This window comes from Benincasa hispida, chromosome 2 (assembly GCF_027475165.1).
Source record: "Benincasa hispida cultivar pf3 chromosome 2, pf3_genome.v1.1, whole genome shotgun sequence".
Lineage (NCBI taxonomy): Eukaryota > Viridiplantae > Streptophyta > Magnoliopsida > Cucurbitales > Cucurbitaceae > Benincasa > Benincasa hispida.
The window spans coordinates 16,220,722-16,234,847 of record NC_143479.1 but is presented as its reverse complement, the minus strand read 5'-3'; the positions used below and the strand labels follow the sequence as shown (position 1 = coordinate 16,234,847).

The 14,126-nt window shown below is 27.3% G+C and overlaps 1 protein-coding gene across 2 annotated transcripts; it reads left to right on the top strand.

Annotated features, from left to right (window-relative positions):
* The first annotated feature begins 3,380 nt into the window (after positions 1–3,380).
* On the top strand, positions 3,381–6,687 carry AIL5 (AINTEGUMENTA-like 5). Of its 2 annotated transcripts, XM_039022766.2 has the most exons (8): positions 3,381–3,929; positions 4,305–4,387; positions 4,676–4,684; positions 4,942–5,030; positions 5,116–5,189; positions 5,286–5,336; positions 5,448–5,524; positions 5,730–6,687. In XM_039022766.2, the coding sequence occupies exons 1-8, from the start codon at positions 3,487–3,489 to the stop codon at positions 6,356–6,358; spliced, it is 1,455 nt and encodes a 484-aa protein (XP_038878694.1). In that variant the 5' UTR covers positions 3,381–3,486; the 3' UTR covers positions 6,359–6,687. The 2 variants fall into 2 exon arrangements, with proteins under 2 accessions (XP_038878694.1, XP_090166781.1); XM_090310655.1 differs by lacking the exon at positions 4,676–4,684 and having other exon boundaries at positions 3,383–3,929.
* Positions 6,688–14,126: the final 7,439 nt, after the last annotated feature.

Sequence of the window (14,126 nt, the reverse complement as noted above, 5' to 3'; positions counted from 1 at the left end):
AAAACAACAATATTTCTCTAATAGGTTTCAAAAAAATCTTATTTCCCTAATAAGTTTTGAAAACAACCATATTAATATAAAATGTCCTAGTTTTGAAAGGATAAAAACTAAGAGTTTTGAGTGGGTAAAAAAGGGGTTTTAATAACCCATGAGTTTTCTTTATGGGCTTAACAAACATGGGTAATAAATATCCACTCAACTCAATAACTCATACCTATTTATCAAACATCTCCTTACAAATTTTAGAAATAGGCTAAATTGATACTTAGAAAATTAAAGTTTTACCCAATTAAAAACATGAACTAAAAAGTTTGTTTTTTTTTTTTTTTTTTTTTTAAGAAAAACTAATTTATAGTATATTGGCGAAGAAAAGTGGGATGAAAAAGCGGGAAAAAAAAAAGAGAAAGAGGCGGGAATTGTCTTATGTGGGCGAGTGAGTCAAAAGAAATGACTATACACTTCCAAATCCCTCTCTCTCTCACAAGTTAACAAATACAAAGCCTAAAAAAAAAGTTAACAAAGACTAAACCAAAGAAAAGTAAAACTAAAAGAAAAATGGATGAAGAATAATATTAAGGGAATGACAAAATTACTCTTTTGTCCCTAAATTTTGGGTATACTTTTCCTTTAGTCCCAAAATATAATATTTAAGTTTTAAGTATTTCAATTTAGCCGTTAAATTTCAAAATCCTACCATCTTATTTAAAATTTGAGTTTTGTTTTAATTTGATCCACGAAATTTATATTTTTAATCTCGATTTTTCATTCAAATCATCATTTTTAGTCATTAACGTAAGTGTCTATTAATTAATTTAAAATAATTAAGAAGTGAAATTTTAAATTTAATTTTAATAGAGAAGAATAATGGTGAAACTTTGTTAATCATAATTATTTAATTATTTTAACTTAATTAATAGACATTAAAATTAAAGATAAAAAGTAAATATTAGTGCAAAATTAAGGTTAAAATTTTAAATATTAAAATATAGAAACCATATTAAAATAAAATTCAAATTTCAATGATAAAATTGTAATATTTTGAAATCTAAAAGATTAAATTAAAGTCAAATTCAAAATTTAAAGATTAAATTATATATAGTATTTTAATATTTGGAAACTAAATATAAACTAAATCTAAAAATTTAAATAAATTTAAAATATAGACCTCATGATTATTTACATTTGAATGCTAATTAAATTATATGCTGGATTCGTGAATTAAACTCTATTTCACCTATTTGACTAAGAAAGAAAAAGAAAAAATAAATGGGTGGGAGGGTTGTCCCCTGTTTTACACTCTTGCTTCCCCACTTTCATACACACATTACATTCTTCCCATTCTGCCCATCTTTCTCTCTCTCTCCTTTTTTTTTTTTTTTTTTTGTCATTTTATTCATTAAAGTAAAAACTTTATTTTTTTGGGTCAATTTAATAGATTTTTTTAAAAAATACACGCACCGTTTTCTCATCCCATCCTACTCTTCCACTTGGCTTTCATACCCCCACTCTCTCTCTACATTATTACCTATTTATTTTTATTCTTTTAAACATTATTTCCTATTTATTATTTCTCTAAAATCGTTTATTTTTAATATTCATATGAATCCAACAAAGAGACCCATCATATCACACTCACAGGAGATTGACATATTTTAAATTGTTCTTTAAAGTTTATTTTTATTTAAATTGTTTCGATAAAAATAGTTAAAATATTTTTCTAAGATTATTTTGAGTGGTTACTATGTAATTTTTTTTTTTTCAAAACAAACACTTGAAAATTTAATTAAAACACTTCAAGATATGAAATTCAATCGAGAAAAATTATATATTGTGATAATATGGTTCATACCATTTTTACTTATTATGTCAAGTCAATGTATTTTTTAAAATAAGATAAGACCTATCGATATTAAAGTAAAGTCTACAAATATTTATAAGACAACAAATTATAGTATAAATGAGTCCTTTCATTTCATGCATTATTTTAAAAAAACCATATTTATATATAAAAGAAAAAAAATTAATACCACCATAGTACAAACTCCTTTCAAACATTAATTTACTATTTAATGAGAAATTATTTTAAATGGTAAAACTATTGAAAATATTTAGAAGATAAAACAAAAATCTAGAACTATCCATGATAGATACTGATAAATACAAAATTTTACTATATTTTATAAATATTTTAATTTATTTTTCTATATTTAAAAACAGTGATTATTTAATACCTCTACTTGTCCATCTCTCTCTACAAATAGTATACCATTGTTCTCACTTTTAAATATCCTAGAATAATCTCTTTTTTTTAGTAACTATGAAACTTTATCTTCACCTAAGTTCTGTTTTTTTTTCCCATCTCATACATAAGCAATAAGTTTTTATGAATTTGAAAAAAAAAAATGAATAAATTTTATTGTTACACTACCAACTCGAATTGAAATGGCGAATATGAGTTAAGTTTTGTAAGAGTATCTATTTTGGATCCAAAAATTTAAAATTTTCACTTCAACATTTATTTAGACTTAAAAGAATCTTGAATTAGATATGATATTTTCTATGGGTCCTCAAACCAACAATTTTCATAAATTGTTTTTATCAATTCAAAAACTTGTTAATAACCTTTTTTTTCTTTCCACTTTATAACCAACACACCATTAACTAAATATAAAACACCATATTATGAGACAATGGTGACCTCCTTATGGTGAATAAATTTTCGAAGCATGATTGTTTACCAAGTATGTATGTTTTTAACGATGATATAAAAGGAAAAAGATTGTTAACATATTTGGCGGATGAGATAATACTCATCATTCTAAAGATCGAGAAATCAAATATCTCCACATTAAAAATATTTTGTTGTTTACTGTTTTATTTTTCATGATTTTTTAATATTATGATAGAAATATCGATTAATCTTTTATTTTGATGTCAAATTCATGAAAATATAAAAATATCAATAGAAACACTGACATATGGATGGAAATTTGAGAATAATGTAGAATTCATAAAATTAATTAATATATCAATGAATCTTACGATGATGGAAAATACGGTAATTGAGAAAATTTTATACATACAACAAAATTTAATACTTATTTTTAAAATCTTATCACGGTCTATACCGATACACTCAGTTATATTTATAATTTTATAAAATTATTGTTACAAACTTAATTATTAGAAGTGTGACTTAGAAATTTTCTTAAAAATTGAATATTATTGAGATGAATTGTTTGAGTTATAGTTGATAAGTTTAAGAATGGGTAATAATAAGAATTAAGGCCTCGAAGAAAGTGCAAAACCCTCTTTCAATATTTTTCTCTTTCTTCATCCTCCTCTATATCTGTGTCCATTTCTTCCCCCAAACTCTTTCATTCAAACTTCACTCTCAAAACCCCCAAAACCCCATTTTCCCTTTTACTCTCTTTCCTATTTCCAAAGCTTCTCCATTTTTTTTTAAAAAAAAAATTCTTAAAAAAAATGAATAACTCTTCTTCTTCTTCTTCTTCTTCTTCTTCAGCCTCTCAAAATTGGCTTGCTTTTTCTCTCTCTAATAATCCCAACTCTCTTTCTCTCTTCCATCACCATCCTAATTCTACTGATCTTTCTATTTTCTCGCCCACCGCCGCCCCCAAGCTTGAGGACTTTCTCCGGGGAGCTTCCAATCCTCCGCCGCCCTCGCCGCCTCCCTTTCACTTTTCCTCCCATCAATCTGAGATTTGTGATTCTGATCTCAAAACTATAGCCGCTAGTTTCCTTCGTGGACCGCCAACCACCCATTTCCCTGAACAACACTTTCAACATCTACACGCGCCACCTCCGCCGCCGCCGCCGACTCAATCTGATACTTCACCGCCCCCACCACCTAAGAAGGCTGTTGATACTTTTGGCCAACGCACCTCTATTTACCGCGGTGTTACAAGGTAACAACCTTAAAAATCACAAAGAAAAAAAAAGTTTTTATTTTTTATTTTTAAAATCTTTGAATAAAATATTTATGTCTAGTTTAGTAATGATTTTTTTTTTAAAAAAATTAACTAAACGTATAAATAATTTATATATTATAGTAGTATTTTCAAAATCAAAAGCCAAAATTTGAAAATTAGGGGAAAAAAGTTTTTAATAACTTTGAAATTAGATAAGAGTTCCAATTTTTTTATATCGGAGATGTGAAAACATGGTAAGAAATTTGGAGAAAATTAGAACAGGTTTCAAAAATTAAAACGGTTACAAAAACAAGGTTTAAGTTATGATAATAATATATGATATATTTCTTTTTCTTTTTTTTTTGGGATTAGGCACAGGTGGACTGGTCGATATGAAGCTCATTTGTGGGATAATAGTTGCAGAAGAGAAGGTCAGAGTAGAAAAGGAAGACAAGGTAATTTTTATTTTATTATTATTTCTTGTACTTTTATTATTTTTAATAATATTACTTTTTAGGGTTTCCAAATGTGGAATTTAAACCCAGATTTTTACTCTGCTAGATGGATTCCTTTTTCCTAATGCAAATTTCAGAAGATTTTTTAAAGTAATATATAGCACAAATAAATTAGATTTTTTTTTTTTTTTTGGGTGAGATTCTGATATGGGTCTTTCTTTTTTTCCTTTGTTTCGATGATCGGACGTGATTGATCGTTGCCGCTATGGATATATCATTTCTCCTCAGTTTATTTGGGTGAGTTTCTTTTTTTTTTTTTTTGGATTTATTAATATATAAAAAATATATAATTCTGTGTGATTATATTTATAGAAATGTATGATTGAGTCATCAAAAAGAACACAGATCAGACAGGGCGTCTGTCTGGGTTTGCACAGTACCAAGATTCTGTTTCAAGATTTATTTGAATAATTTTGAATTTTAATTTATTTTAAAAAAAACTTTCATTTATTGATTTTAATTATTATGTACTATGCTTTTTTCTTTGTGATTAGGTGGTTATGACAAAGAAGAAAAAGCAGCCAGAGCTTATGATCTCGCCGCTCTCAAGTACTGGGGTCCGACCACCACCACCAACTTTCCGGTGGGTTTCATTTTTTTTTTCTTTTGTATTTCTTTGTTTTTTTTTTTACAATTTCTTTTTTGAAACTTTTTTTTTCATTTAAAAGGTGTCGAACTACGAAAAAGAACTGGACGATATGAAGAACATGACCAGACAAGAATTTGTTGCTTCATTAAGAAGGTATTATTATATATTTTTATTTATATTAATAACCAACCCCTTGATTAAAATAATGTTAATTTTCATAATTACATTTTTTTTTCTTTATGTAATTAGGAGAAGCAGTGGTTTTTCTAGAGGAGCTTCTATATACAGAGGTGTAACAAGGTATATTTAATTAATTAATTAATTAATCTTTTTTATTTTAATTTTTTTTGGCCATTTCTGATTTTTGGAAAAAAAAAGATTGTTCACTCAAAACGGCATCGTTTTGTTCAGGCACCACCAACATGGCAGATGGCAAGCAAGAATCGGAAGGGTTGCTGGCAATAAAGATCTCTATCTTGGAACATTCAGTGAGCTCTCTAATTTTTATAATATTTCCATTAATATTTCATCATTTTAGACCATGAAAATATAATTATCTAGTTAATTACACTCAAGAGTTTTGGGATTAGGGATGATTCAACATGGTACGGTAACATAGACGTCTTTATGATTATGATGTCACGTTATTAAGCTTTTGGGTTTAATAGGATTTAACATTCTTATTATTAATAGGCACTCAGGAAGAAGCAGCCGAAGCTTATGATATAGCAGCCATCAAATTCCGAGGCCTCAACGCAGTCACAAACTTCGACATTAGTCGTTACGACGTGAAGAGCATTGCCAGCAGCAACCTCCCCATAGGAGGGATGTCAGGCACCAAATCCAAAACCACCTCCGACTCTGCCCCCTCGGATGGGGGCAGTCGATCGACCGAAGAACGCGACGTCCACCATTCTCCTGCATCCTCAACTGTGCAGCCGAACAACAACTCCTCGAGTACTCTTAGCTTCACAATGCCCATCAAACAAGACCCATCGGATCAATACTGGTCCATTCTCGGCTACAATAACCCCAGCTCCTACAACACAAGCCTCGTCAAGCCCGACGATGTTCCACCGTCGTCATCGAGGTTTCAACAACCTGGATCCACAATGTTTCCCGCCATCACCGACCTAGCGTCGAGTGGATCCACACTGACGGAAGGCGGGATGTATGGTGGAATGTACGTACAACAACAACAATATGCAACACCAGTTGCATTAAGTAGCGGAATAAGCATTGAGATTGGGCAATCAATGAGGGGGTTCGAAGGTCATACAAAACCAAGCCTTTTTCAGACGCCAATATTTGGAATGGAGTGAAAAAAAAGGTGTGAAATTTGCATTAAGTTTGAAGAAATTAACAGCTGGTGGGTTTTGACCAAGGATCCAACTTAGAATCATAGACTCAAAAAAGGATCTAGTGGACTGACATTTTAGGAATAGCTATAGCTAGGAAGCTGACTCTAGTAATGAAATTGTACTGACTTTTTTTTTTTTTTTTTTTTTTTAAGACTATGCTTCAAATTAATTAGGTCCCTTTGGTTTTTTTTTTTTTCCCTGCATTTTCTTTACGGTTCAGTCAAGTCATATTTTGTCTTTATTATTGGGAAAATTTCTATAAAAAATGGTTTTTATTTTTTCTAGTGTAATCTTTCTTCTTGTTTAGATTCTTGTAATTAATAGGGGGTGGTAGGTTAAATTGTAAGGAATGTCCTTTAATTTTACTAGTTGTTTAAAAAACAGTAGTGTATCTTCAAAAGTAACATGTACTTGTGAACTTTCATGAACATGTTAAAAATGTTCTTAGAGTAGAATTTTGAGCGAAATTCACCTTTCATTTTATATTAGGTTAATATTGTAATTTTTGAAAGGATAAACAATATTTTAAAAATCAATAATTTAATCTAAATAAAATCTTAAATGTTTGGTTTATATTTGGATAGTTTAGAGTTATTTTTGTATGGAATTGAAAAATGCAAAAAAAGAAAATAAAAGAAAAAGGTGGAAGATAGCGAATCTAGTGAGGTGGGTTGGTTTTGCATGCTTTTGGGGAGTTGGTGTGGATTTGAAGTTGCAGAGGGGTCTTACTCACTCAAAACTTACTTTTCATGTTTTAGATTCTTTTCAATTAATATTTTATTTATTTATTTATTTGTCAAGAGTGTAGTTCAATTTGAGGTTTGATTCCTCCTACATACTTTAATTACAATATATTTTAAAATAATAATAATAATAATATTTTATTCATCAATGTAACCTTTTCTATACAACAATACCATTTTCTTCCTTTTTTTTTTCGAGTAATAATCAAGTGCAATCTAGTTCATATTCTCTATGGGGTTTAATATTAAAAAAAACCGATCTTAAAAAAATTGATCAACTCAATGCAAACTATGCGATTTGGATTGGGTTGGGTTCAAATAAATGAAAATTTTATAGGTTGAATTAGTTTATGAGTTCACCTAATATAACCTAAACTAACAATAACTTATTATTAACTTTAAGATATATTTTTTTTTTGTTACTTATAATACAATTATTTATACATATATTGATCTTAGCTTCATTTAATTTCATCATTTTTTAATAATTTATCTTCAATAACTCTTAAAAATAGTTTCTTAGCATTTTGAAAAGAAAATTTTTATTACATAAATTGGAATTAAGTTGTTAATCTTAATTCAATATATGAAAATAATTAAAGTATATTTTTATGTATTTACATTTTGCTTCTTTTTTAAAATAAAATTTTAAATAAATAATTTGAGTAACTTGGGCCAACCTAATCCAAATGTTTCATAGTTGAGTTAGGTTGAGTTCATTTTTTAATAAAGGTTATTTAAGTTGAAAAAATTTACATTCCAACCAATTGAGTTGGGTTTAAAAAGTCATTCAATCTAATTCAATCCAACGCACGAACCCTCTTAATATGCTCCCTTTTTCTATATACACAAAAAATATTTTTTTAAATATTTATTTTTTTTAAAAAAAATTGATTGCCATGTGGCAATTTATGTGAGATAATGTTTTGTGTAGATATTGCGTTTTTTGCATGTGAAGATTTACTATTCTATGCCATATATATTAAAGAGAGAAGAATTGATGATCAATGTAAAACATTGCATAAAAGGAAAGCTAATTGCAATGAGGAATCAATCAATTAAAAAGCTCTTTTCACACTTAAAATTATAACGAGATTATAAAGGGGACGACCTAATATTAATTCAAGAGTAGCTTTTGAAATGTATAGCTAATCTTCTTCATTTTGATATACTTAATTTTTTTTTAGTTCAACCAACGAGTAAATGACTCAAATCTCTAACCTTTTAATTGATGATATTTATGCATTAATTGAATTATATTGAGGTTGACAATTAAAATGTTGTTTAATAATTTACATTTAAAAACTTTTAGGATTGAAAATTTAATAAAATAAGAAAAATATTTTACTCAGAAAATTTAATGATATATAGAGAAAAAAAATGTAAAATCACAAAGAAAAAGATGGGTAGGTGGAGAGGAAGTATATATGTCAAGAGAAGCTAGTAACCATGGCAATAATAATGTAACTTATGGAGAAAGTAACTTGAAGAGATTATTTTGTGTGAGAGAGAACATCAAATTTGGAGATTATATAGGGAAAGAATTTAATAATGGAAGCAAATATTTATAGAAAAAAATAATTTGCAAAAGGATATAGAGGGACATACTTGTTTAAAAAAGTGGTTCTAATTTATTTTAGCTAAAGCCACATAAACATATATTTTACATGCAAAGTGCACTTAAATTAAAAGGCCAACTTCCAAAAAAAATATTAAAGAAAAAAAAAAACTCTTAAGTTACATACCAATACTTGAATCATAAATACTTTGATTGATCTCCTACACACTTATGGCTAGGGATAAATAATGATCTTTTTGGTGTTGTTTTTTGTCCTTTGTTCTAAGTGAGAGCTAGGAAAAAGGCATACATTAAGGGACAAATAATAAATAAATAAAAAGAAAAAGAAAAAGAAAGTGAAATAGAAAGCAAAAACAAAAATGACTGATCATAATTCACCCACATATATATTCAAAACACACACACTTAAAAAGAAGGTCAAGCCAACCCTTTTTCTTTTTCCCCCTTCATCACAACACCCTCTTTGACCAAACCAAAAAGAAACTCTCTTAACCTTTTTTTTTTCAACTTTAATTTTTAATGTTCTTTTTATTATTTATGGTGATTATTTTAAATGATAAAATTACTAGAAATATTTTTAAATATAGCAAAATGTCATTATTTATCATTGATAAACAATGATAAATGTCTATCAACGTCAGTGATAGAAGTCTATTAATGTCTGTCACTAATTCACAGTAATATTTTGTTATTTTGTTATATTTATAAATGAATTGACTTATTTTTCTATATTTGAAAACGATATTGTTATTTATTTTTTTTTTAAAAAAATTATGAGTTCCCTTTTAAGGTGTCTCTTTTAGACTTCGCAGACAGAGAGGGAGAAATTAATAAAGAGGGATTTGAATTAAAAAATTTAAGAGCTTTTGTGATCTGATTTTTCTTTTCCTTTTTCTTTTTGATTTTTTTTTCCTTAGAGAAAATAATAATAATGGATGTGATTAGAATTTAGATGATGGATAAGTCCTTTTGCACCTTTCGGCGGATAAATATTACATTACTTCTTATTCTCCTTCGAAGATTTTTTTTTTACCATTATTATTGTTATTATTTATTAATATTATTATTATTGCTGCTTTTTGCTTAGACCCTTTTACATTAACAATCTATCTCTTCTAAAACTCCAAACCTATTCCCCTTATCATCTACTCTCCAATTAAGGCTCTAAATCAAAGCTATGATAATCATTTTAATAACTAATCTTGATTAAGATATCCACTTTTGAGTTATACGTTATCGATTTATATTATTCTACTTTTGTCTCTTGCGCGGGATAGTTCGTATTTATTTCGATTCTTATATTTTTAAAAATATCTCATCTATGAATAGAAGCTTTAGTTCCTATACTTCTAAATCTTATACAAATTTTATGTTTTAAAATAATTAAAACCTCGTTTGATAACTATTTAATTTTTTATTTTTGAAAATTAAACATATAAACACTACTTACACCTCTAACTTTTTTTCTTTTCATTTTTTTATCTGCTTTTTACCAATAGTTAAAAAAAATCAAGTCAAATTTTAAAAACTAAAAAATAGTTGTTTTTGAAAAATAGTTTTTATTTTTAGAATTTGATATAGAATTCAACTACTGTACTTAAGAAAGATGCAAACTATTGTAAAAAATGGGACAGAAATAAACTTAATTTTCAAAAATTAAAAATAAAAAACAAAATTGTTAAGAGACAAGGCTTAAGTTATAACTATATTTCAAGAGATTTAAATATTGAAGTGCTGAGTTGGAAAAAGATAGAAAAATAAATATTTTTTCGTGATTTTTTTTTAGTTTAACATTTACGAAGTGAGGATCCAGAAAATATATAAAGTTCTTATTGGACTAAGCTAAAAATTGGAGTGTGATTCGTCTCTCTTTTGATATTAATATTTATCTGTTCTCCTTTTAATTAATAAATTGGAATACCAAGGATTACACCTCGAAGTTAGAAAATTGTTAGCCTTAAGGATCTACATTTCCAAAATTATTTCTGGATAATTAAATCTAGGGGGAAAAGAACGAAAAAAAACCTAACATCAAATAAGAACAAATTGAATTATTTGAATTCGTTGTAGATCCTTCAACTGAAAACTACTTTAGGTCTAAAACTCTAAAATCAAGAACTCTTTGTTTTATTTTCTTCTGGTAAGAGTTAACTACTCAATCAACACCACGAGCATTTCTTAGAATGATTTAATGAAGGTAAAATTATTTTTTATCATTTTTTAAATCACTATAAAATATATTTTCAACCATTTGAAATTAATTTTGATGATATGAAAATTGAATTTGAAAATGTAAAATAATATTAAATGATTTTTAGTGATTAAAAACATATTTTAGAGTTATTTTTAAAATTGACAAGAATAATTTCGACCCATTTTAAAATCATTGCCAAATAAGCATTGTATATATTCAACAATGAAACAAATTCATTTATCTAAATGATGACGATTACAAAATTTTCTAGCATAATTCGACACTTTTTCATTTGACAAGTTAACGGTTTTATCTTCCCTCACATTTTCTTCTTAAATTAATTTCACAATCTACAAATACACCCAATTCATAGAGAATATTTTTAGTATACTATAATAGTATAATATATGTCTCCCATTAATAATTCGACGCGTCATTAGATAATATATTTATTTATATATTACTAATTAATTTTGTGGAGTCCATAATATTTTTAAATAATGCTATTATGGTAAGAAACACATAGATATAGTATAGAAAATTATGGATACTACTGTAGTACTAGAAAATACATATATTATAAATGCTACTGGGATATATTATATAAAAATGTCAAAAAATGTCAAGTAAGTCCTTTATTATTATTAAAATATGACCTTAAAAATAATGTGAAAAATATTGTAATGAATATGAGAATAGGGGGAAAAATGAAGGAGAGTGACATGTGGTTGGGCACATGGCATTTTTCTGAAAAAGGCGACATTTTGAAGAAACTCAACGAACCAATGTTAGTCAAATGTAATTACTATGCTGTAAAAAGATGACACCTTTATTTATTTATTTAATGATGATTATTATTATTTTGGAAAGTTGGGCTTCTCTCAATTATATATAATATATGCTTTTAAAAGAGAAGTGGGATCGAGAGGTCCTTTTGTTTTACATACAAACAAGTTGTGTCGGCCACAATCTTCTCCTCTTCCCTACTTCTTCTTCTTCCTTTTCTATTCACATTATAATTATTATTACTATCTTTACCTTTTTCTTTTTTATATTCCCCCTTTTTCTATCCTCGTTTTGCTTTGACTAAGGATTTCATTTTTTTTTTTTTTTAATTTATTGAAACTAAACTTCTATATTTATCCATGATATTATTTAAGGTTATATATATATATAGGCATCGGTCTAAATCTATGGTCAAATAAGAAAAATTCATCCTTTCAATAACGATATTTCAAAAAGTTTCTTATTACAACTGTGAATAGACTATTTATTTCATAAACTTATAAGAAAATAAGATAATTAACTATTTAATTATAAAATACTAATTTATTAAGCCAACAACCAAACTATACTAATTATCTAATAATTTTTCTCTTCAAATTAAGCCAACTTAAGGAAAGTTGAGTTCCATCGAGGTGATAAAAGGAAAGCTTCTTTCTCTCAACTTAGATTTTCTTATTTCTATGTTAGAGGTCTTGAGTGAGTTGAAATATACATTGATTGAATTGATTTTTCATAACGATTCGTCTTATAAATAAATTGAATTTAGGACTTTAATTGGTTCAATTTACTTATTTAAATTAATTAGTTTCAATTTTGTTAACTCAAATGTTTCAATTTATGGCACTTATACTATATTCGAATTTCGTGTAACTTGTTCATGTTGTAATGAGGTTCTTTTACTTTATATGTTTGTATTATCTTGTTAGTTGATTATGCATTATAGGTTTAAAATTGATTTAAATTAGAGAAATTATAATTAATTTGTGAGTGGATATAAAAACAAGTGAAGATTATTGTGTATATATATTGATTAAGAGTAATTCATACTATCCAAAAAGAATTTTGAAGTTCGAATTCCCATTCCACAAATATATTATTGTTTAATTAACATTTATATAACTCAAAACAATAATATCCTTTTTTTTTTTTTTAGTTCTTTGAACGAATGGAAAATAAGCCCAAACTAAAACAACTCAATATAAGATTTTTACAATTTTTTTAAACAGCTTTTTATAATTTTGAATGGAAATTGGAAATGGTCTAATTATAGGGACTAAGATGATAATTTTAGTTAAAGACATGTGACACATCAATAAATTATCATGGTCCCATTAAATATATATATATATATATATATATATATTTAACTAGATAAATATGCAGTGCAATGATTTTATAGTTTCTCTTGTTTGTTTTTTTTAACTGAGATTTGTATGGTTGGTTGTTGGAGTTATTATTATAACAATGATGTGGCAATGAGGTCCCACGTGCGATCTGACTTCTGTCATCTTTCCCATGCGTGTGGAAATATTACTGTTTAAATCCTCTCTCTCTCGGGTAAAATTTAATAACATAGTCGGCTATCTTCGTAATTTTCGTTAATGTTTGGGCAAGATAAGTTGGGCCCATGGGCCCATAAAAACGAATCATTTTTGTGCGGGCCTGATTTATATATTGTCCAATGGGCTTTGGCCAACCCTGGGTCTAGGTATTTCCTAGAGGCCTAGCCCATTTGCAACATATGTTGTACAAAGCCTTTCTACACTTGGGCCATGCAACTCCAACAAGATCAAGATGGATGGGCTTTAGCAGGCCCAAGTTGTATTGCACCTCTAACCACCTCTCCAAAGTTTCAATGGACAACGTGTAGTTGTTCATTTTGTTTATAAAAAGATTAAGTTCAAATACTCTTTTAGGTCATTAACTTTGAATCTTCGTCTACTTTGATTTCTAAATTTTTAAAAATATCAATTTTAATCCTTGAATTTTTAAAAAGTGTTTTATTTTGATCTTTATTGTTAAGATTCTATTAACTCTTTGAGGAACATTTGCACAATAACTTTTGAAATTTCTTATGGAAAATTATTTTTCCATCTAATTCAAAATCGAAATCCTAGATTGTTTAGAGTTGACTAACAACCTAATCATTAAAAAAAATATAAATCATCTCACTATTCTATTTAAAAGTTAATAGAAGCGAGGATCAAAGTAAACATTTTTAAAAGTGATTATTTTTAAAGTTTGAGAATTAAAATATGATTTAAATCAAAAGATTATTCAGAGACGTTTGACGCGTGGAGTTAGTTAAGTAATTATTATAAGAGAAGAGTAATTGAGAGAGTTTAACACTAATAACGAGATAATAAACATGTGAATCGAATGGTACGTGAGTTTTTTTTACCCATCCAACCTAACCCAAGTTGGGGC